Consider the following 22,521-nt stretch of genomic DNA (forward strand, 5'->3'; position numbering starts at 1 on the left):
GCCACCAACTACAAATTTAAAATGATTAGTTATAATTTAATTTTATTCAGTTTGAAGTTTTGAAAGTTCTGGTGCATAAAACTTAGGTATTTCGAAATTTAGTTTTTTAGTTTTTAATTAATGGGTGTAATCCCTTATAACTAGAACCTGTGAAGCGACCCAGCTTACCACTGAGCATTTAACAGTAAATGATTAGATTAATAAAGTTTGTTAGATATAAATTTGTTTAATTGTTTCTCCTCCTAGCTTTCCTGCAGCAAGGTTTCCGTTTAGTCTATTTAATTTAATTTTGATTTAATTTTATTTTGTTAACATGGCTGTTTCCATTTTCCACAAGCCGGAGCTTTTCATTTATTATTTTACCCCCTTTCAAAACAGCCGTGTTACAATTCAATAATTCATATTGTTAATTCAGTAACATGCTTGCACCCACGGGCGTAGCCAGGGGGGGGGGTTGGGGGTTCAAACCCCCCCCCCCGAAAAGTTCAGAATATTAACATTCATAGAATTAAAATAAGAACAGGCGTGCGGCATATTTCATTGATTACTAACTATTACCTATAGTATACGGTGGTTTGGATTTTGGATTTCTCCGCCATCGTCGATTATCGGATCGCATCAATTACTTTCTAAGATATGATAAAGGTGACATTCGGGTGGCGACTGCAGCAGCATTATTCTGTTGCAATGTTACTGCTGCAGCACTGTCAATTTTCGTGATAAAATGATGTGTCTGATTTCCATACTAAAAGTAAAAATGTAAAACTGTCTATCAAATTGCGTTTTTTATATCGAAAAATGTAATCTTGATGACCCTAGGGAGAGGGGGCACCATGGTCTAGAAATGCTTAGGGCATCAAAATATCTTAATCCGGCACTGGTCGTTTGCGGAGTCAAACGATTTGGGACTCGCATTTTATACACATTTCCATGCCTTCCCGAAAAAAATCGAATCATTCGCGAAAGTCTCGCAACGCATTGAGGTTACAAACGGCACGCGCTCTTCCTCAGGAGTCTGAAGAAGACCACGGTGAGTGGCACTCTAGCCAGGCAGGCCGCTTCGCTTTCGCTCGCGTGCGTATACCTTGCTGTATCGTCCGATATACACCTACTCTGTCGTTAAAATCACGTGTAAAATTATAATAAGGGCGAAAAAAACTATTGATTTTGGAGTGTAGTTTTATTTAGTGGTACCTAAAATATTTTATCTGGTCTACTGTCCTCTAGCATATCCATCTGTCAACTTTACTTCAAGTTCCGCCTCCAGGGGAGAGGGAGAGAAATTAGGATTAGAAATTAGCCGCTTACTGACACAGACAGAATTCCACGCGGGCGGAACCGCGGGCACAGCTAGTCTCTAATATTTTTCTTGTGTAAGGGTTATTTTATGTACTTTTAGTCGTTTTATTTTCTTGAACCCCCCCCCCCCGATACTAAAACCTGGCTACGCCCGTGCTTGCACCATCAAACTTTCAATGCATATCTCAAGCCTGTAACTTACGCCAACTAATATCAGCCCCGACTACCTTTGACTACCAGGTAAGTTTACGCGGAGTTTTAAGGAGGCACATGGGTTGAAGAATCAGGAGAGTCCAGTCCACCAAAACTTGTATTCCACAAGCCATTCATGATTGAGCCGTCTCTCAATGAAGAAGGTCAGCGCAAGCTGCCTTTAGGTAAGCATCGGCCTCCCGGAGAACTTGTTCGGCTTCCGGAGGTAGCTGTACGGTCACAAAATAGTCTAGAATTGCGCCAAAAGTAAAAACTGACTTACCGAATTAGATTTATTATAATCCGTATTCCTCGAGCCATTCAGGATGGAGCCGTATCCCGTAGACGTAGGCGAGCTCAAGCTGCCTCCGGGCGAGCTTCGGCCCCCAGGAGAACTCGTCCGGCCTCCAGGGGAAGCTGTGCGGGCGCCGGGCGAGGCGGTGCGGCCGCCGGGGGACCCGGTGCGGCCCGGGCTGCCCACGCGGGCGCCGGGGTTGATCGAGTTCTGGAGGTCGGCGAGAAGCGCATCTGAGGACAAGAAAATCGGTTGGTCAGTTTGATTTTTAATTTAGTTTGGTTCATGCTTTCAAAGGGTTTCCAGAAAAGAACAATAAATGAAGAAGTGAACAAGTGCGCCGTTGATCCGACGATAGCGTCTCTGTACAACGTTATTGTACGAGATTCCAATTTCAATTGATGATGTTATTATTAGACTAGCGTGCAAGGTAGACTAATACATTGTTTATTTTATACTATTTCTGCAGCAGACTAAACTAACTGTTTGACTTGTTTACATGCTACTGGAACTATATGCTCGCTGAATACTTGAATAGCTACATTTTTTTTTTTTAAAGTATATTTGAGCAGAGAGTAAGTAGGACTATCCTATAAGGACTGTATCGTTTATTATGAATACAACTCTACTTAGCCGTTTTTTCTGGTATTATATTTTTATTAAAAAATTACACATATAGTTTAATTAGTGCTTTAATAATAAGTAACATTTCGTCCTGGGAGATCATGTAAAGCATATGGTTTGGACAATATTTACCCAATCCTCCCGAGTAACTACAACGATTTTGGACAAATACTACAAGAAAATTTACGGTTTGCGAACAAGACGAGATATTACACAAAAAAAAAATCGTACTATGTAAACAGCAATTACATAGGTATGATTCGTAAAGCGAAACATCTGGGCATAATCTAATCATTTCTTTTAGTTGGAAAAAAAGTTTTGGATCTGTGCTTGGTGGCCTTTTAGAGAATATGGCATGTTACTTACGACAACCCCGACTTTGGTATACAATATAACCATCATGGAGCGTTTCTATCGACCTGTTCTAGCCATGGTTCAACGCCATGAATGTCCGTTAGGCTTTGGATTTCGGTAGATTCTTTTAGCTGTTTCCCTCATTTCGCTGGCGTCAGAAATTGACGGGAATCCAAAATGTTGCATAAAAAGTCGTTTTCATGTAAAGATAAAAATTCACCACATTTATTCTGTGGATGTTCAATTGAGCAATCATGAAAAGGACACTTAGATGGCATATTTTGGCAGCATATTAACCTTTTGTTTCTTTAAATCGTACGGTGAAATAGTCTCAAATTAAGCTCGATAGGCTTGTCCAAATTACATTTGCTAGACGGTATTAAAATCATCATAAAGTCCCTAAAATAAAATAAATGTAAAACCTTCTTATATCAGATATGGCTTAAAAATATCGCCAGATTATACCTTAAGAACATAGTAATACAAAATAATACACACGTCAACAACAGTTAGACCAGGTTTTATCTGTATTTATAATAAACGATACAGTCCTTACCTACAGGGAAAATATATCTATGTATATTTTAATAGATTTTTGTATATTAAAAAACAGTAACGTTCAAGTTCAACTTACTAATTCAACATAATTAAAATACTTCATATATTTATGTATCATTTAATCAGACCACATTTTGTCTCTCTTTTGTCCGCATTTATACAAGCTATTAAAATGTTCTGGCAATAATTTACCAAATATGGTATTATTTAACTGTTTACCGCATAGGTATCAAGAGGATAACCTAATTTAATTATCCTGTTAAAGTTAACTATTACAATAGGATAGTGACCCAAGTATCTAAGCAAAACGAAAGGGACTTGAGTATACGCACAACAAATCCATCACCCTATCACCTCTGTCAACAATAAAGTCGTTACAATACTTTCTCTTTTGTACCTTAACATTAACAACATAAAGATTAAGTTTGACTAAACTACTTTAATCAACAAGTAAGATATGTACTTAAGTAATTGGAGTTATTTGCCGGCTTATATAAATAGTCTGGGTGGCTGGATGATGTCATGCAAGTAAACGAGGCTCTTTTATTGATAACTATGAGTATTTTTTGTCATTAGCCGGCTTAATTACTGACAATTAACTGTCTGCATCGAATGCTAACGTAGATTGTTAAAAGCATAACGATTATTACCTTTAGTTTTGTTTTAAATAATAATAAAACTTTATTCTGTGGAAAGACTCCAATAGTTATTTGTACAACAAGAGATCAAAGTTTGATATTTCTTCGAGTGCTTATTTTGAGTCCCGTGCAAGCGAAAGATTCTATAATAGATTCACGAGCGTAGCGAGTGAATCTAATTTAGAATCTTGAGCGTAGTAAGGGATACAAAAGCGCACGAGATGTAAATAACTTTGATCTCGTGTAGTACACAAAATTTTTCACCCTAAGCAGTGAGAACATACCTAGAGGGACAGAGATAATAGAACCCAAGTATATCGAACTTGTATTAGACCCCGCATGTTGAAATGACATTTGACTATAAAGGTCACTTGAATGTCATTTTGTCTCACTCAGTGAGCAAAATCGCATTTTGCTCACTGAGTGAAACACGCTCAGTGAGCAAAATGCGATTTTGCTCACTGAGTGAGACAAAATGACTCAGTGAGCAAAATCGCATTTTGCTCACTGTTTTTAAGAAGCAAAGTACCCTTGTTCGAGCTGCTGAGGTGAAAAGGATTTTTACTAATATGTCTTTTAAAACAGGACATCTGAGAGAGCATAGACGAGACGTTGCAGAATCATCAACAATAAAATAAAGTCAAGAGTAATTTGCCTTGAAATGTATTTTATCATAAACTTACTTAGCAAAGATTTGTATCGGTTTCTGTTCTTCTCGGCCCTTAGCAACAATGTTGTGTACAAAACAATAGGCATATTGTTTGAATTTGAACTCATAAGAGGCAGGAAACGTTTGGGTAATAAGTATCAATTTTTTCTGAAGAACAGTGACTCTAAGAAACTAGTGAGACGAGACAAGGCGCTATTAAAATTGATGGTAGAATTGGAAAACACAATGTCTGTTTCACTCATTTCGAAGTGTAAAGAAGTTAAGAGAATGAAGCCGTTACTGTATTACCTATGCATGCTGTAGCATGTTTTACTTATTCTAGATGTCATTATTTGTATCCAGTATCTAAGGTAACGCTGGAGATAAGTTTCTTAGAATGACTGTTGGTAACTAAGGTCAGATTACATACACATGCATGATACACAGTATTTTGACCTTTTGGATGTTGTATGTATAAATATTAGTATGTTTCTCTTAAGCGATAAGACCGCCTGTTGTTACTTTTATCCAATTGTCTTTATTTGATTCTGTACTAGCTTTGTAAACTGTGTGATGCGGTGTGCAATAAAGAGTAGGTACCTATTGTATTGTATGTATTTTCGTTGTGACATTTTAAGAGTTAATCTTAAGTTTATCTGAGATGAACCTGTGGAATATATTAACAATAATATCAAAAGGATCTCAGTAATACTAGGCAAAGTGTAGATTGTAATACCTGTATATATTGTGTTATGTATGTATGCAGTAATCAATGTCGTTCAAAGGTAACACAACGTTATCAGAAATATTGAAGTCATGCCTTTATGTATACAGATCCTTATCCAAGTCAAGGAGGTTAAGTTTATCGACGGCCGTAAATAATGCTTTTTAACTGCTGTGACTTGTTTCTTTAGCTATATTGGAAATAGGTATTAGGTACTAAAACTATACCTACAGATAGAAAACATGGTTCATGTTCAGGAAATTTACGTAAACTTTCTTGAAGTAGGAGAGAACACAAGTAGGTCAAATACGGAAGTAAGTTTATCTTTGTATTGCCTTTTAAGGTTAATATTGTTAATCTATTAAATATGACATATAGAAAGTTTGTAGTATGCTCTAGAAATGGACTTAAGCTACTATAATTTTTGCAATCCAAATCATTTATAGGATGAAGAGGAACTTATACAGATACAGACAGAATCCACGGGAATTGCCAGTTCATAAACTAGTGTAATATTCATTGATAAGTTACTTTTTCGCTTTTTTCAATAGAAACAGTCCGATCGTAGCTTCCTATGTGGCCCAAAATATTAAATTTCACATTCGCACAAATCATAACACATTTAAATCCTCGGCTGTCCTCGAAAACGAGTTCTTTTCGGTGAGTTCAACGCCTTCGGAATGGCTCCAAACGAATAACTTATCAGCCGCTATTTAAATATCGAATCAAGAGTGCGCACATTGTCCCTTATCGGGATTAATAGTGCTTCAGATAAGACCAAGTACTTTACAAAGACATCTTCTTATGACAGAACCCATTTAAAATGACTCTAAGATGATGGACTTCAATTGTTTTTCAATTCAATTACAGAGTATCTTCACTTTGTCATGTCGAACAAACGATTCGACTCCTTGGAATGAAACCTTGTCTTTAATTGGGTCACGCACGACAGGAATAAATTACGACAATAGGACTTTAAATAGAAATAACACCATACCTAGACCATCACAAGCTTCAAAAACTTCAGCGTAATCCGATTGTGGCACTAAATTTTTATGCGTTTTCAATATTTTTCCGTACACATCATCGTTCACCGTGTAGTGAGTGTTGGACATTTTCGCACAACTAAAGGATTCACAGGACACTGGCTTAAAAAAAAGGAAATCGCATCCGAAGGGCAGGGGTTCTAAATTTAAATATCTCCCCGATGTGGTGCGCGGGCGACCGTGTTATGGACTAATGCAGTACTGATTCACCGCAGCAAAAATCGCTCGGCTAACACATTGTTCACATAAACATTGGTAGTGTTCGAGCGACTCATCCGGTGAACTGTGTAAGCGCTAAATGGTCACTAGGACTGTTATGGTGTGTTCTCTGTTAGATACCGGTTTGTTTTATTGATATGTACGTAATGTTTTACGTATCATTGATGTCAAGGTTTTCTTTGAGGATATGTTCTTTCCTTATACTCAGAATCGCAACTTTATAATGAACCAAACTTATTATGTCATTAGATCATTACCGTAAGGTTTGTAACAGGAAATGTGTTACTTAAATTCAGAATGAAATTTTGAGTCAATTAGATGAAGAGACAATGAAATAAAAGTTGCTAAATATTAATGAAGATAGTGTTATCCAGTCACGAAGACTTTGGCAAAACATCACCATTGTGTTTTATTGGTCCTATTTATAAGTAAGTGTCCCACTGCTGGGTGTGGGTAAAGGGCTATCCCTTTTTTCTGCATTCGACCATGTCGCTTGTCATTACCCACCATTCAGTGTAGAATGCGTCCAAGTCATCCCTTCATCTCCTTTTTGGTCCGCCTTTACCCCGTCAGCCATCTGTGGGGTCCCGAGGGTCCTATTCTGTAGCCATTTTAGCCCACCTTTCAAGGTCCATGCGGCAAATATGCCCAGTCCAGTCCCATTTAAACTTATGATGGTCAACATTAAAAATATTGTATAGCAAAAAGTTTTTACAACGTTTTATTAGTTTTAGGTAATATTAAAAGTTCTCAGCAGTTGCATTCATCAAAATGTTGCTAAAACTATGAAGAGAGATTTAGCTAACCGCAGAAATTGGCACAATGTCTTTAATCTAGTAGTAAATAAAGCGCGGTCTATGTAGTAAATCGCTTTCCGCTGAGAGGTTATATTGATCAATGAACGCTGACGCCAGCAATCAAGACGTCGTCACCGTGTTACCATTGTTTGCGAATGCGCAGGCGAGTCACAGTTTTAAATACCAAGCATCTCATGAACCAAAGATCTGTAGCAACTATGTTTGACCTGAGATCCACTTGTGCTGGTCTGGCAAGAGGCTAATAGTAGCTTGTGCCGGTAAATGGATTGTAATGTTAAGAGGTGACGCGTGGCTTGAGGAATGCGCGTGCGTCTCGCCGAGAAAGAGATGGCTGATTACGATGAAATTTGCATTAGGATCCTCTTACACACATAGGTAAGTGCTGTAAGTGTGTGCACTCCTTTAATTTACTGCCTGGCTCGGGTATGCCATTTAAGTAACTACGTGCAAGAGTGTCGGAGGATGGGCGTAGCTTGTAGCATCCCTTAAGTACGGTGTAATACTGCGCACGTCAACCCGTCCCCCAAGTGTGGCATTTCGCCAATATGATTAGCACCACAAAACGTCTGTCTATGACTCTTATGTTGACTTGAAATAAAAAGTTGTATGACATAGTTATGATATGTGACAGATATTCTAAAGCTTGATTTACCAATTCAATTTAAGCTACGATTGTTTATATTATATTTAATTATTCCAAAATGGTATACCAAAACGTAAATAATACATGCCGGTAACACATATCAACGTATACAAAGATTTCCTCTTAAACATCGTCAAACAAGAATACGCGCCTGGACAAAACTTCCGAGCAAAGTTTGATGTCAAACTTGCTACACGCAAATTAGTAGGCGTTTTATCTTATGTAGCAACCACCGTACAGTTAGTAGCACTCTTCTTCATTCATGTTTAGTTTAATGCGTCATCACTCAAAGTAGTAATAATAGATACCTATTGGGATTATTTAGAGATCCAGTTTTAACACTGGCTATATCTTGCTAGTGCTAGTGATCATGCTAGATGAAAATATTATACGATTGCATTGAGCAGGTTGGAAGCCCTACGAAAAACTTACGGCATCCGAAAGTTTGAAAGATATCATGAACCACTCGAGAAAAGATCACAAACAAAAGTACTTATTAGGTGATAAAGGACATAATTTTGCAACAATAGCACGAAATAGATAGTAAGCTCGACAGTGTCAAGAGTGTTGTATTGCGGGCTCGAAACCGCAAGGTTATCGGCGCGCTGACACCGGTAAATGATCAGGATGCTGTCTTTTATACAAAACTAAAACATCGAGACATTCGCAACGCGACTTCTTCTTTGATTTGATTAACTAAATAAGCTTAATTACACTAAAGTAAGCCCTGCTTATTCCGTAACGGTTTAAGAATGCCTGTGCTCTTGTCCCAAAAGGTAATGTTGGGGTAAGGTATGGTATGGGCTCAGGTTTCCGCACATGATGAACTAAATACCGGTACAGAAGCACAGAATCCCACTGATGTCTTCAAAGTTTTTGCGAAGTGACCTGCGGTGAGTCGACGATTTGTATGTGTTGTGGGGAGGGGGAGATTTTTATCCACCGGGTGTGGTATGCTTTAACATTTGTGGGACTAAAGGCCTTAATTTTGCAGACGGAAACTTCAGCAGCAGCTGAACCTTTTTCCGAAAGGAACCGAAATTGCATATCTTTTTTTAAAACAGCAATATTTTACTTCCATCGCATATTGAGGTTCAAAAAGATTTACAGTTTTAGAAAATTGGCAAAGAAGTTGCCTAACAATCTCAAGGGCCTCGTCGACGGATGTGAATGTATTAAGGAATACTAATTGGCAGCCCATAGCTCCTAAGAATAGCAGAAACCATCACAAATCTCTCGTCCGGTTGCTAGTTGGTTGGCCACTTGGCCAGTCGTAGGCAAAACAATCTTTAACGAAGTAGCAATCAAGATGCTACCGGTCAATAAAATCAAACAAAAAGCTCTGCATTCGCTTCGATTGCGTAAGGTTTGTTTATTGGGCGAGCGATCCACTGACCGATATAGCACAAGGCCGCACGAGAAGCACCCTGACTCACGGCTCCAGGTTCTGGATGCACTTACCGAGATACGCGCTGAAGTCGGCAAAGTATTTCCTCCAATCCTGGCTCTTCAGCTCGGGCGGACTCGACGGCGCTCGGTCGATGCTGTACTTCCGCTCGAGCACGGGGGAGAACGAGACAGACTTAGGGGATGCGGAACGCGTGCGCACGGACGCCATCCCTCTGGCGGGTATAAAAGGCGGAGCGGGGCGGAAGGCGCGGGCAGTCGTGGCTGGACCACGGCTAGGGGAAGACTGGGTTATTTTCGCGCGTGATAGACAGGGTTATCGGCGCGCGCGCACGGTGATAGCGGTCGCACTGGGAGCTGGCGGCGTTACGCGACGCGCTATTCCCGTCAGGTGGTCACTTCCGTTTCTATTTCGCAATAGGTTTCGGACCAACTTCATTAACCTGTTGACTTACTTTACGTCTTCGAAAACAGTTGAGAAAAACATCTATTAATGTTGGCGCGCGAAGGGCTGGTTACGTAAGGCGTGTGGGCGGGCGACGCCCTCCGCTTGTTGACAAGGAAACATTTGTAATTACTACCAACTCATCGTTCCTAACGTCTATTATAGGTGAAGATCGTATAGTGTCACGCCGTTATCATTGTTGTTAAAAGTTTTAATGAAAATATAAACATATATGCCGCGTTACCGCAATAAATGGGCACGTTAACATTCGCATCGCTGATGTCAAGCGCGTTAACAACATTAATTATGTAGACAACACGGTTTCGACATAATTATTATGGCTCTACAAAAGATAATAGCACGAAATTACGCACACGAGTTATTTTCAGTCCTTTTTGTGTCATGTCTTAACATTTAAACTAAACAGAACTTGAACTTGTTTCGGTTTCCTTAAATATACCCATGTACATTTTCCAGTTGAAAATTTACACTATTCGGACAATACATATATAAATAATCCTATGTTTTAAATAATTTATGTGACGGTAAACTATCGTAAATACACACATCGTTTCAGATGTTTTAAAAGCTTCGTAATGCACGATAGGTAAACGTAGTGCTCGACATGCTAATACCCAATAGATGACACCTTGCTGTCACCTCTATTGACAATGACTTAAGTTTCAAGATGACATGGTACTGGGACCGCGTCGAGCACCAGTACGTTTACCTTCTCGTTGAAGATATTTATAAATAAATAGGCAGAGGGGAGGGGTCAAGTATGTCGGATTGATCTACAATACCGTTTTAGGAATAGACCTATTGAATCGTAATTATAGCGTGTTTTCTTAAAACAATCCGTTTAATTCCTCATTTATCGTCTTTGTCGGCGGCAGTGGGCGTGGTGTGGGTGGCAACGTGTGCTTGAAGGTCTGGTATCCACGCGAATAGGCAAAATCGTGCGTAAACAGATCGTTATTTATGTACCGGTAAATGGTCCATGAAAACGGAGCCAGTGCGTTCGTCAAACCACAAGTTGGGTGTAATGTTACAGGGTGGACCAATTCACACAGCGGTTGCTATTGCATAGTACGAAAGCATTTAAGGTCAATCAATGTGAGGAAGACCGGCATATGTAATTTTTGGTTGGGTGGACCGTCATCGTAGGGCAAGAACTCTCTTATTTGTACAGGTAGGTACGTACTTCGCTCAGAGCCTCAGACGCAATCAGAAAGGAAGAACTTCGCTCCTTCTGCTCTACCTACTTTCTAACTGGAGTAAGAGATAAAGCTAGGCCACGATAGAGCTTGTAGACGTCTGTCTAAACTCTAAATCGTAATTAGATTCCAAAAAATGTTGCCACTGCAATAATTTGTTTGTAAAATAGTAAATTCCTTTTTATAAATAAATACGCTAAGATAATTTATTTATTGGTAATTTTACGCCTACGATTTAAAAAAGTACTTTTATTTACTTATTTTTACATAAATACAAGACGCGCTAGTAAAAAGTGGCAACATTGTCTTACTTTTTTTGGAATCTAATTATGATTTAGAGTATTTTAGAGTATAGCAGGTAATCCTGATAGACGGTCTTTTCCACATTGACCTTATGCTACCATCCTACTCTACGTGATGAGTTGATGACGGGATAAAGTGTCCGTCTCTTTCCATCCCGCGGTTTCATTGCACACATATGGTTGTAGGGATTCTAGAGAGAGCGGGAGCAAAAACATATTTTTTGATATCATTTTGATAACTGAAATACATATTCGACAATAAAGCTTTTATTTTTCACAAAGTTGTTGTGTAATCCAAGAGTTTTTGTCATGAATGTCATGATACTCATGATTAAATAAATTATAGTTGAAGGGACAGATGGTCATTTTTTACCAACCATCAAGAGACACCCACCTGGGCAGTTACACTGTACCTATTTATCATGTAATTTAATTTGATTGATTGCAATATGAACTGGTATTGTTTTTTGCGAACAAGAAGGTTGGTGAATATAAAATTATACTCGTAAATGTTATTTTTGGCACTTTTCATGACTCTTTATTCTCTCTCTTTCTTTGCTCTCGAGTGTATTTAGGTTTTTTTTTATTTAAACTTTATTGCACAAATAAAGAAAAATGTATAAATGGCGGAAGGTATAGCCAAAACGTATTTATATGATTGTTATAGAATACGTCTGCGAAGTTTCCATTACATTAGGGTACGTAGGATGGCTAATGCTAGCGTTCATAATCAATTTTAAGGCACTAACCAACTTGAGGCCAGAGGAGTTCAAGGCTCTCTTCAGTCAAGGTTTCATTAGATACGATACAGGACAAAGAAATCTAGCAACTGAAGACTTTTCTCTAGAATCAAATTCGGAAACTTACGCTCGTGTAATAAAGATCGTTTATTATCCAACTTAAAGATATTACATAGAGCTTAATATGAAGAAAAACTACCACCGTTTTTAACAAGCTTTTATTAGGTCGACCTGTATGTAACTATGTAATGGAATCTAAGGTAACTAATTTAACCATCTTCCAAGGATCGTAGCGTCATGAAAATTGGCAGCTGTATGTAGTTCTGATGACAGTACAATAATATGGTACTGTCGAACTGATCTGATGATGGAGACATTGGAGACAGGAGCACAGGAGGTGGCCATAGGAACTCTGTGATGGATGAAACAACGCAACCTAATTGTGTTAAGGGTTTTTAGAATTGTCTCGATGAGTATTAGTTGTCTATCGTAAGAAAAGTACAGTCAGCGATAAAAGCTTGTACCAAAAATGAAATTTTTGCCAAAAACTTATTAACCTCACACGTCTGACCCAAGAAGATACCGGCGCAAAAAACTCAGCGTGTTTTTTTTCAAATTATGGATTCATGATATAGGTACCTACCTACCTACAGTAGGTACTATTTAGATGCATTAGATAGATTATTATTAATGAGATACAGATATTGCAATTAAATTGCTCCATACGTTACGATATTACATCTTATGCTCTAAAAATGATACGAGAAATACCAACGCAGCGAGACTTCAATATATCGATAGTCTATACGGATAGGCTCATTCAGACAGAACCTAAAGTCTCTCACGATACCTATTTAGTAGATACTAGTCAGAAAAGGGCGAGTCAACATGGTTTCTACAATATCGCTCAAAACTAAAAGGCATTAAGTGGAAAAGAAACACTCCATAATTACCGTCTTTTAGTTTCAAGATGTGGTATAATTGTTTTATCTGATTCGATTAGTTTAATCGCCGGAAGAGGAGACGACAAGGCAACCCGTGTCGCGCGGCTCACTGGACTGAGAAAAATTGCAATTGGAAAATACTGACAGAGGAAACCAATAGATAGACAAACTTACTGAATAGCAGTCACCAACACAAACTAAATGACAATACTCTAAGATATAACAAACAAAATATCAGCAACATTGAAAATCAAGTTAATAAGCAGATTGAAAAAACATTTTTTTTCAGGGCTTTAGACCTAAGAGGCGGTGGCGAAAGTAATGGTATAACTTCTAAGCAGCGGATACTGTCAAAAATTAATGTTTATACCGGGTGTGGCCTGTAACATGAGCAAATAATTAAAACATAGATTGTACTCCTCAAACGGTGACACTTTTGTTCAACAACTTTTAAAAAATATGAAGTATTTAGACTCCCTATTTTTCATACAAAATAAATATTACCTTCAATGGACGCCATTGCCACGCCATATCATTGTGATTGACGTTGCTTGTCACGTCTTAAACATAACAAAATTCGCAATACATTGCGTCTTAGAATAAACTATAAAGTGTATTAAAAATCAAACCACAAGTTATTTTTAAAAGTCGCTGAACAAATGTTGGTCAGTATGAGGAGTACAGCCTACAGTTTAATTTTTTGCTCATATTACAGGCCACACCCGGTATAGTCGAGATCGAGAATCCTGACAGTAACTATAATAGTAGGGGAGCCCACGATGCTAAATCGGGATTTACTCGAGCGTCATACAGCAGACCTACTGGAAACGAAATATTAGATGATAAGAAGAAAAAAAGTTATATAAAGTTTTTTTTTTCAGCGAGCCGGAAAGCGTCTACAATTTTTTTTAAATTTCGGGAGGTTAGTGGAGGGTTAAAAAGGCGTTAAGCAGTTTGTGGGTTTGGTCGTTTTTGTCCATGTTAATGCTATATTTTTTCTATAACTTAATATAACACTTTATATTTGTAGGCATTTTCTTAATATGACGAACACAAGTTTGACGCCTAATTTTTACATTGTAACCGTCAGATTAAGGAAATGCTTGAAAATAATTATCAGATGTAGTACAGTGGAACCTGGATAATTGCAATCTCAAGGGACCGGCCATTTTTTATCAATTAACCAGGTTTTTCATTTAAGCAGGTCGTGTCAATTAAAGAGGTTCAAAAAATCGTTGTGTCAATTATAGAGGTTTCCATTAATAGAGGTTGCGTTCTGACAAATTTCTTTTATGGAGGTGCAAATAACCATTGAAAGTAGATTTACACGCTTACGTTCTGGGTTACTGGTCTATTATCAATCAATCAATCAAAGCATTTATTTTCAGGCTACTAAGGCCCATAGATACATACCTTACAAACTAACATATATATACAACATATATATATATAACAAACATAACACATATATAGCTTCTGTCTATACTTGCACTTATACACTACATTAATTACTACTTTATTTTCTTATTAATCATTTGGGTTTAAAAAAATCCCTTGAATTGTAGAAGAAAGTTTTAGTAGAATGTAAAAAGCATACTTTGTTTCTGATTTAATCAAAACTATTTCACCTACTACAAGCTGTGATAGATACCCAATAAATACATTGAATTCTGGATGAAGATATAAATAAAATGATCATTGCTATTAAAATATTGCTTCTGCTGTCTACAACTACATTATTTCAATTACAGAGGTAATAAGTATAACTCGTTTTAATAATAGAGGTAAAAAGAAGAGTAAAAATAACGGATTTTTTTAGCACAGTGTCAATTATAGAGGTCTTAGTTGCGATGTGGTCAATTACAGAGGCAAAATTACGAAAAGCCCTAAAATCTAAATTGCAATTATAGAGGTTCCAAAATTTCAATTATAGAGGCCTTTTGGTCTCAAGGGACCGGGACCGGACTTTGGGTTGCAATTATTGAGGTTTTCCATTTATCCAGGTGCCAATTAACCAGGTTTCACTGTATATAGCACAATTATAGCGTTAATTTGGACTAATATGACCAAATCCAAAATCTGCTTAACAATTTGTTGAACCCCCCACCAACCCCCCACCAACCAAGGGCTCAACATAGATGGCTAAAAGGGGTAAAGGTAGACTACACGGGGTAGCAAGATATCATTCATATCTTAATCTGACGCGCTCGAGTAAACACAATCCCCTCTTGGGCTCCCCTACCATAACGTAGGTACCTACAAGTAAACTTTACAGTGCTTTAATAGCTTTTGGCAATTTTAAATAAATAGAAAAGACAGAAATATATAAGAATCATTTTAAATAAGTAGAAAGAGTGTGACGGATAAAATGCACGCAAACTATTTAGAGTAAATCATATTTCGTTTCGTTGGCCTACTTTTTTCAGAAAACTATTTTCTGTCTGAACAACAAACAAATGTTGCTTCAGATCACTCCGATTTACGGCATAATAATAGTTTTAGAAGCAGTTTTATGCGTGGTGCCAACCATTAATAAAAGTGTCACACTTTTACACAATCCTATAACGATGAATGGAGGAGCGGTATAAGCGGTAACATAACTGGGCATTTTCACTTAATTGAACACCTTTAACGGCCGGTTAGCAATCGTTACAAAACTGACCGTCAATGTAAAATCCCGTACATTTTGTCAGGAATGTAACGGTTAGACGTTACTAAAACACGACTTAAGTCGCGCTTTAAAGTACAAGTTAAATGAAAATGCCCAACTACCATACATTTTGAAGCCTTTGTCTCCTCTTTACTTGTATTTAAGGAAAGTAAAGTAGCCATTACTATGGTCGTCACAGACCTCACAGTAAATCAAAGAATGAATCTGACAGGACAAATGGCTTTATTTGACAGCACTCTATTTGTCGCTTAGTTCGTGTCAGGTATTATCGCAGGTGCAAATCTTGCTAGAATGTTTTGCTCTTTTAATAAACTGACATAAAAACATCCGTCTTTTTTCTAGCTAGAACAATAGACTCCGAGCAATGGCAACGGCCTGAACCGCTTGACTATAAGGACTGTCTGGGTAGTAAAAAGTTTACTGCAAGAAAGCGAGTTGCTAGTTGTACATTGCATAGTCACAACAAAGAAACCGTCTGCATTTGCAATGAGTATTCTCATTCATTATTTTATTAGTCGTTAAATCTTCACTTTAAACTAAAGTTTAAACTTTACGCGCGACTAATGTTCGTTAAACAGGGAACTCGAAATACGTAGTGGTATCGTACTTTACAAGGTTTCGTTTATTATCATTTCAAAACATTTGGACGCCTTTGTCACGGTACTCATAGAGCGCTATGTTTTTGTTTTTCGAAATTTTACTGCTCATCTACGTTATATATATCTTATTTATTTCCGTATTGCTGAACACCCGCGGAAAAATCATTTGTGGAAATATCACAATCTAAAACGTAGGTAGTGGTTATATTATTTTTCCGAAATAATCAAGGAATGAACGAATAACCCCGGTTAGGATACGAGAATTTTCGATAAAACAATTATTTGACACATACAGATATCTTAACAGCAGAAAATACCTATCAATGCTTCTCTAATGTTCTTTAAATACTCTAAAAATAACCTGCTCTAGATAACCGCTTACCTAATATCTACTGCAAAGACGAATCGTGTACACAAATAAACAAACAAGTTAATTTTAAAAGGAAATCTCTAAGGTTTATTAATAATAAGTCGTTACCTTCGCTATTATCAGAAAACTGACAAGCAGAGAAAGCCTGCCAATCACTGGCAACGTAAATATATTGTAATCGTTCACTGGGATGACATGCGTCAGTTCGATGGGCTTTTTATAAAATCTTATCAAGCTAGTAGCAATCTTTTGACAGAACATAATTAATTTAAAGCATGGTCAGGCTTTACACAGCTATGTGTGATGTCAACGTCATGTGTGAGGGCAAATCTATTTGAACTATGTTATGCAAACATTTAATTTAGATGGCGGACAATTCAGTTGATACAATCAAGAGATCAGGGCAATCAAAAATCAAGCATCGTAACAACTAGAAGTAGTGATGAGATGCATGTGTCAAGGAACATCGTTAGCCATGCAGTAATTAAAGGAAATGGGTAAAACAAATATATAATGCAATTCATCAAGCAAAATTCGTTGACTACGATAACTTTGGACTAATTATTGTGAAGTAAGACGAATAAAATCGGTGAGCTATAAAGACAAAGAATAAAGATAAGGAACTGTAGAAACTACACGATCGATGTGAAATATGCCAGATGAACTATTGAATATACTGTCTGTTAACTGTTAACTTGTTCATTCAACACGGAATCAAACTCTAATGCCCGGACCAATCTTGGTAAAGGTACAAGAGACTAGGGAATGCAAATCGGTTATTTTTTGTATGGAAATAACCGCGGTTTCGGTTAATAACCGATAATTTCCATACAAAAAATAACCGAAAATAACCGATTTGCATTCCCTACAAGAGACATAGTATGGGTAAAAACAACAAGACATAAATGTGTAATAAGAAGATAAATAAACTGGTCTATAGAAGGCTTTGATGAGACGAGCGACATACTGACGGAACATCGGCTTTATTTATGTAATTATTGTGTAGGCTTTAAATGGATTACCTCCCACACCTCCGTACAAGAAAATTGTATCGCACGTATCTATCTTTACTTAAGCCTGTTAGTATTTTATGTTACTCTATTTTGAACCTTATTTTCCTCAATGAGAATAGTTGATGTGTTTTGAAATTACTAATTTCAAAATACATCAGATTAGGTAAACCTATTTTTTTACAAATATAATGAACACGGTTTTCATGAGTCTTAAAGGGCCAAGGATGGGGAATGAAATTGCCTCTTTGCAAATGGAAACGTCTTTCTTGTATTTCTCTTTTTTGAATGCCATTCAATATCGCAATTATTACAAATTAGGCTGGCTACTAATGTTATTTTAGCGGTTCGGAAAACTAAACCACTGAAGAGAAAAGACCCGCTTAGCCACTTCTTTTCTTATTTAGGTCCCTTTTCACTCAAAGATACAAAGATTGTACAGTTACAACGGCTAAATATAAAACAATAAAGTCAATTTTTGAAAAAAATTGATCTTAGATAGTTGCGTTCATATTAGTGTTCAATTCCGAGCATAATAATAATAATATACCTAATGCATTAATGGTTGAAGGTTTTTTACCGTGATACGACACCGCGCATTGTGTGAACTTTCGGTAATGACTTTGATTGATGGTGTAGAGACCTACAGACAACAGTGACACCCTTCATTCAATAAAGCCAGATTTGACTTCCGGTATTAGTTGTTTTGGGTTAGTTTTTATTATTTAACAGCAAGTGGGCGGAGTTGCGGGTCTTGGCATCAATAAGATATTGGAAGTATGCAGTAGCTACGTGAAAAGGGCTGTACCTACTTAGGTATTTAAAAATACAGAATTTTTGAAGTTTTTGTTTCAATGTACATGCAAAGAAAGATGTTAGCTATGAATGCTAATACTCCCTTTCCATGGGGATGGTTCATGGAGAAATGGGTTTGATTCGTCAGTTGGGTATGTAGCGACAATTTTTTTGATATGGAGACATCAAGATTATAAGTAACTGTTATTAAGAGTAGATTAACCCACTAAAGTACGTATTAACCTACTAAAACAATGCATGAATTTACATTATTTTTGGGGTTAATCTACTCTTAATAACAGTTACATATAATCTTGATGTCTCCATATCAAAAAAAAAATTAGCTACATATACATACCCAACTGACGAATCAAACCCATTTCTCCATGAACCATCCGCATGGAAAGGGAGTATTAGCATTCATAAGTAACATCTTTCTTTGAAAGTTGTTGGTATCTTGAATCAAGTCAAACGTGTGAATGAATATACAAGTATCACTTTTAGTTTTCGGTTGTACAAATTGGGCCTAAAATCAAGATACGTCAACGGCGACCTGCATCAGATAACTATGAAATATTGTAACAACAAAGAAACTAATCTACTCAGTGTTGAATAATGCAAAAGCGGGTGTCATGTGGATTGACAAGTTGCGTCAAATTTTCACACCGTGCGCAGAAGGTCAGGGTTCGATATGGCGCGGAAGATGCAGGCTGCATAAATGCATAGCTATGAGATTTATCTAATCTACCTCTATATTGTATAGATGGAGGCAGAAGCTTAGTAGTTAGGTAGTTACACGAAGCCATCTCGTGGCGAAATTAAGGCTAATATTGTGAAAAGTGGCAACATCACAGCATATATATGTTAAATCGAATTAGATATATCCAATCACAAAATTGCTATGCCGTTTTATGAATGAATTCATTCAGAATGTGTCATGCAGTTTTGCAGCTTGCTATAAATTCTGTTACCTATAGTTTTTAGGGTTCCGTACCTCAAAAGGAAAAAACGGAACCTTTACAGGATCACTCGTGCGTCTGTCTGTCTGTCCGACCATTCCCCCCCCCCCTTGATCTCTGAAACTAGTGGGTTTAAAATTTTGAAAAAAATACTCTAAATAGTACTATACCTATAGATGACAGGAAAACCTAATGTGCAATCAAGCGTGAGTCGGACTTATGTACGGAACCCTTGGAACGCGAGTCCGACTCGCACATCACCGGTTTTTAAATAAGCAACAAAGACCCTACATCTCTGGATGAAAATGGATTAACAGGTTATTTTTATAAGAATACTACTATTGAGTCATAGAAAGATGAGAAATCTAACATAATTTTCGTAACATTATCAAAATCGAGATGTCACAAAATCGTACACCGTGTTGTAAGGCCCAGAAAACAATTGTTTAAAAGAATATACAGTTTAATATGTTGTTAAAGCGTCTACATCAACGTGTTTATTGCGGATTTGACGCTGTACCCTTCGTCCCGTCCAAACTGTGTAAACATTGCCCACAATTTCGATTTACAAGTCCATATTACACGGGTCTCTATTGCCTAATTATCTTAGCTAAGACATGATGTCTTCCTGTACAATCACTGACTTTTACCATCCATAAGTAAACCTTATTGCAATGAGTTAAGGTCTAACATGAATCAGTTAATCTTAGTTTGTATCTAAAACAATCGCGGCTCTATGAAAGCTGGTTAGCGCGAGCCCTGCTTTATTTATAGGCAATTAACATGGACGCCCGCGGCTTCGCGCTTCACGTGGCTTTGATTGACTGTTGACATTTTGTGATGCCAACAAGCACAAAGAACAATCTCTAAATGTCAACTTCGACATGGATGCCTACGGGGTGCCTGTGACCTTCGGGTTTAAAATACAATGGTTGTATTCCCCAAATTGAACAACATGTCACTCGAAGACTATTGAAAAATTCAAAGGGTTCTCCTCTTCCTGTTTGTCAAAATTCTCAAAATGTAGCTTAATTTATCTTTTGTGCCACAAAGAGTTAATGTATCTAAACATCCCTTCTTACCAACTTTCGTTCTAAGTAGTGTTTTATTTAGAGGCTTTAGCTTTCTGCGGTGCATTTGACATCTTCCGTCAGCCACCATCGCCGTTACCACCGTCTACCAACGGTGTTCATGTTTACTACACAGTGTGTGTTTGAAAAATGTTTGTTGTTGAACAGAACACAACGTGTTATTTAGAAATTTATCGACAAACAGTTGTTCAATTTGAGAAGTAGAATTAATTCCTGGATGAATGGCCCATGGTCAGTGGCACCCGGTATTACGCAATGTTTTCAAACACGATTAACGCAACAATAACATTGTTTTACAGTTTTCGCCGCGCGCGCATCCACGAGTGGGTGCAGTTATTTTTACGTCCACGCTCTAATTACTATATTGTTCCGTGGACGTTTCGGACGTCGCCAGCTCCCAGCACGATCACACTAATCTGTCTCACTTATTCACAACCGTCGCGAATTGATACGCACTCGAATTTATTAGTGCGTTTTTTCTAAACGCGTCGTAGTCGGATGGATGTCGTCGCTGCGACTGGCGAGTCGCCGGCGGCGCGCGGACGCAGCCTGTAGGCCGGCTTCTAATGATCTTCGTTTCATTGTGCGGAATCGCATTTAATGGGGGCGTGTGGGCGATAAACGTAGTCCAGGGAAGGTCGCTTAGCGGGCCGGTGTTCTCGGAAGCAGTCGCGGATGGGAATGCAGGACGCGGCAGCTCGCCCGCGAGAGGAATGCAGCTTCCTACCATAGTTGTGCACGCGAAACGCACTGACGTTCAATAAACTTGGTGCAACGTAACGCCTTCCGTCGTTACTAGTGGAATTGAATCAATCCACTTTCGAATTCGAACTTTTCAAAATGATTTAAACTTCTAAGGAAGAGTAATTACTACGTCATAAGTATTTTTTACTACGTGTAGGACGCCGATCGTCTTTTATTACTCGTATCGTATTGTAAGTAATTTTGGATAAACTTTAAGACAGTGGCATATTGTTCATGTTCAATTGCCTTCTCAACGCCGAACTTCGCAATCTCTAAAGGGCCTCAAACTAATTGTTGTCAAAGCTCCTGATTTTCTAGTGAGGTTATTACACCATATAAATCATAACGCGATATAATCCTTTAACATGCTAACGTTGAATTAACTTATGCCTTTAAACGATACTATAGCGGCTACTAGTGGAACAGAATCATTCCGCTCCTGAATCCCAATTAGCTAAGATCTACTTCAAACTGAAATAATTGATGACCTAACAATTGCTAATCATCGGCTATCAAGAAAGATGCTAATTCTAGTAATTAAATCCAGCATATGCCAAAGAACTGAACGTGCTATAAAATATTATGGTTGATCGATTATAAAGAAGTAATTCTTTCCCGCCTTTTCCTAAAAGCAATTCCTTTAATTTGCGTTCGTTTCGATAGAAAAGAACGATCGTTGGTCCTAATACATATTATAAACAGCACATAATGATTAAAATACACATTATGTAACGGTTACGTGTTGCACATTGTTTATTTGCTTATTATATGAGATGAACGAAGCGAAGTTTAGGGGTAAAATGCCACAGAGCACAGCCTTATGAGCCTTATTACGACATAAGGGCATCAATAGTTATCCTCGTATTAAGTAAAAGTTTGGTCATTGGTGGCTTACGCTACCTTACATTATACCCAAAGCCAAAAATTTTAACTTCAGCCTCCTTAACTACCTTATTGCTTTAAAGAACCATCCACGACAAGATCAGAGGGCCTACCGCAAACCACGTTCGACGTGTTGGCTCTAGGGAATGCAAATTGGTTATAACCGAAACCGAAATATTCGGTTATAACCGAATATTTTGACAAAATTTCATAACCGAATATTGGAAACTCCAATAACCGGTTACGGTTATTTTCGGTTATTTATTTATGACTTAAATTGTATGTT

At 37.6% G+C, this 22,521-nt stretch overlaps 1 protein-coding gene across 1 annotated transcript in view; it reads right to left on the reverse strand.

The window, feature by feature from the left end:
* The window catches only part of LOC134793042 (hornerin-like), a 55,773-nt gene extending 34,339 nt beyond the window's left edge, over positions 1 to 21,434 (reverse strand). The window contains exons 1-3 of the mRNA XM_063764565.1: positions 21,035 to 21,434; positions 9,521 to 9,741; positions 1,775 to 2,019 (exon numbers count right to left, since the gene is read on the reverse strand). Coding sequence (XP_063620635.1) covers positions 1,775 to 2,019; positions 9,521 to 9,741; positions 21,035 to 21,339 — 771 coding nt within the window. The 5' untranslated portion in view covers positions 21,340 to 21,434. The remainder of the gene's footprint in view (positions 1 to 1,774; positions 2,020 to 9,520; positions 9,742 to 21,034) is intronic.
* Between the last annotated feature and the right edge of the window lie 1,087 nt (positions 21,435 to 22,521).

This window comes from Cydia splendana, chromosome 8 (assembly GCF_910591565.1).
Source record: "Cydia splendana chromosome 8, ilCydSple1.2, whole genome shotgun sequence".
In the NCBI taxonomy this organism is placed as follows: domain Eukaryota; kingdom Metazoa; phylum Arthropoda; class Insecta; order Lepidoptera; family Tortricidae; genus Cydia; species Cydia splendana.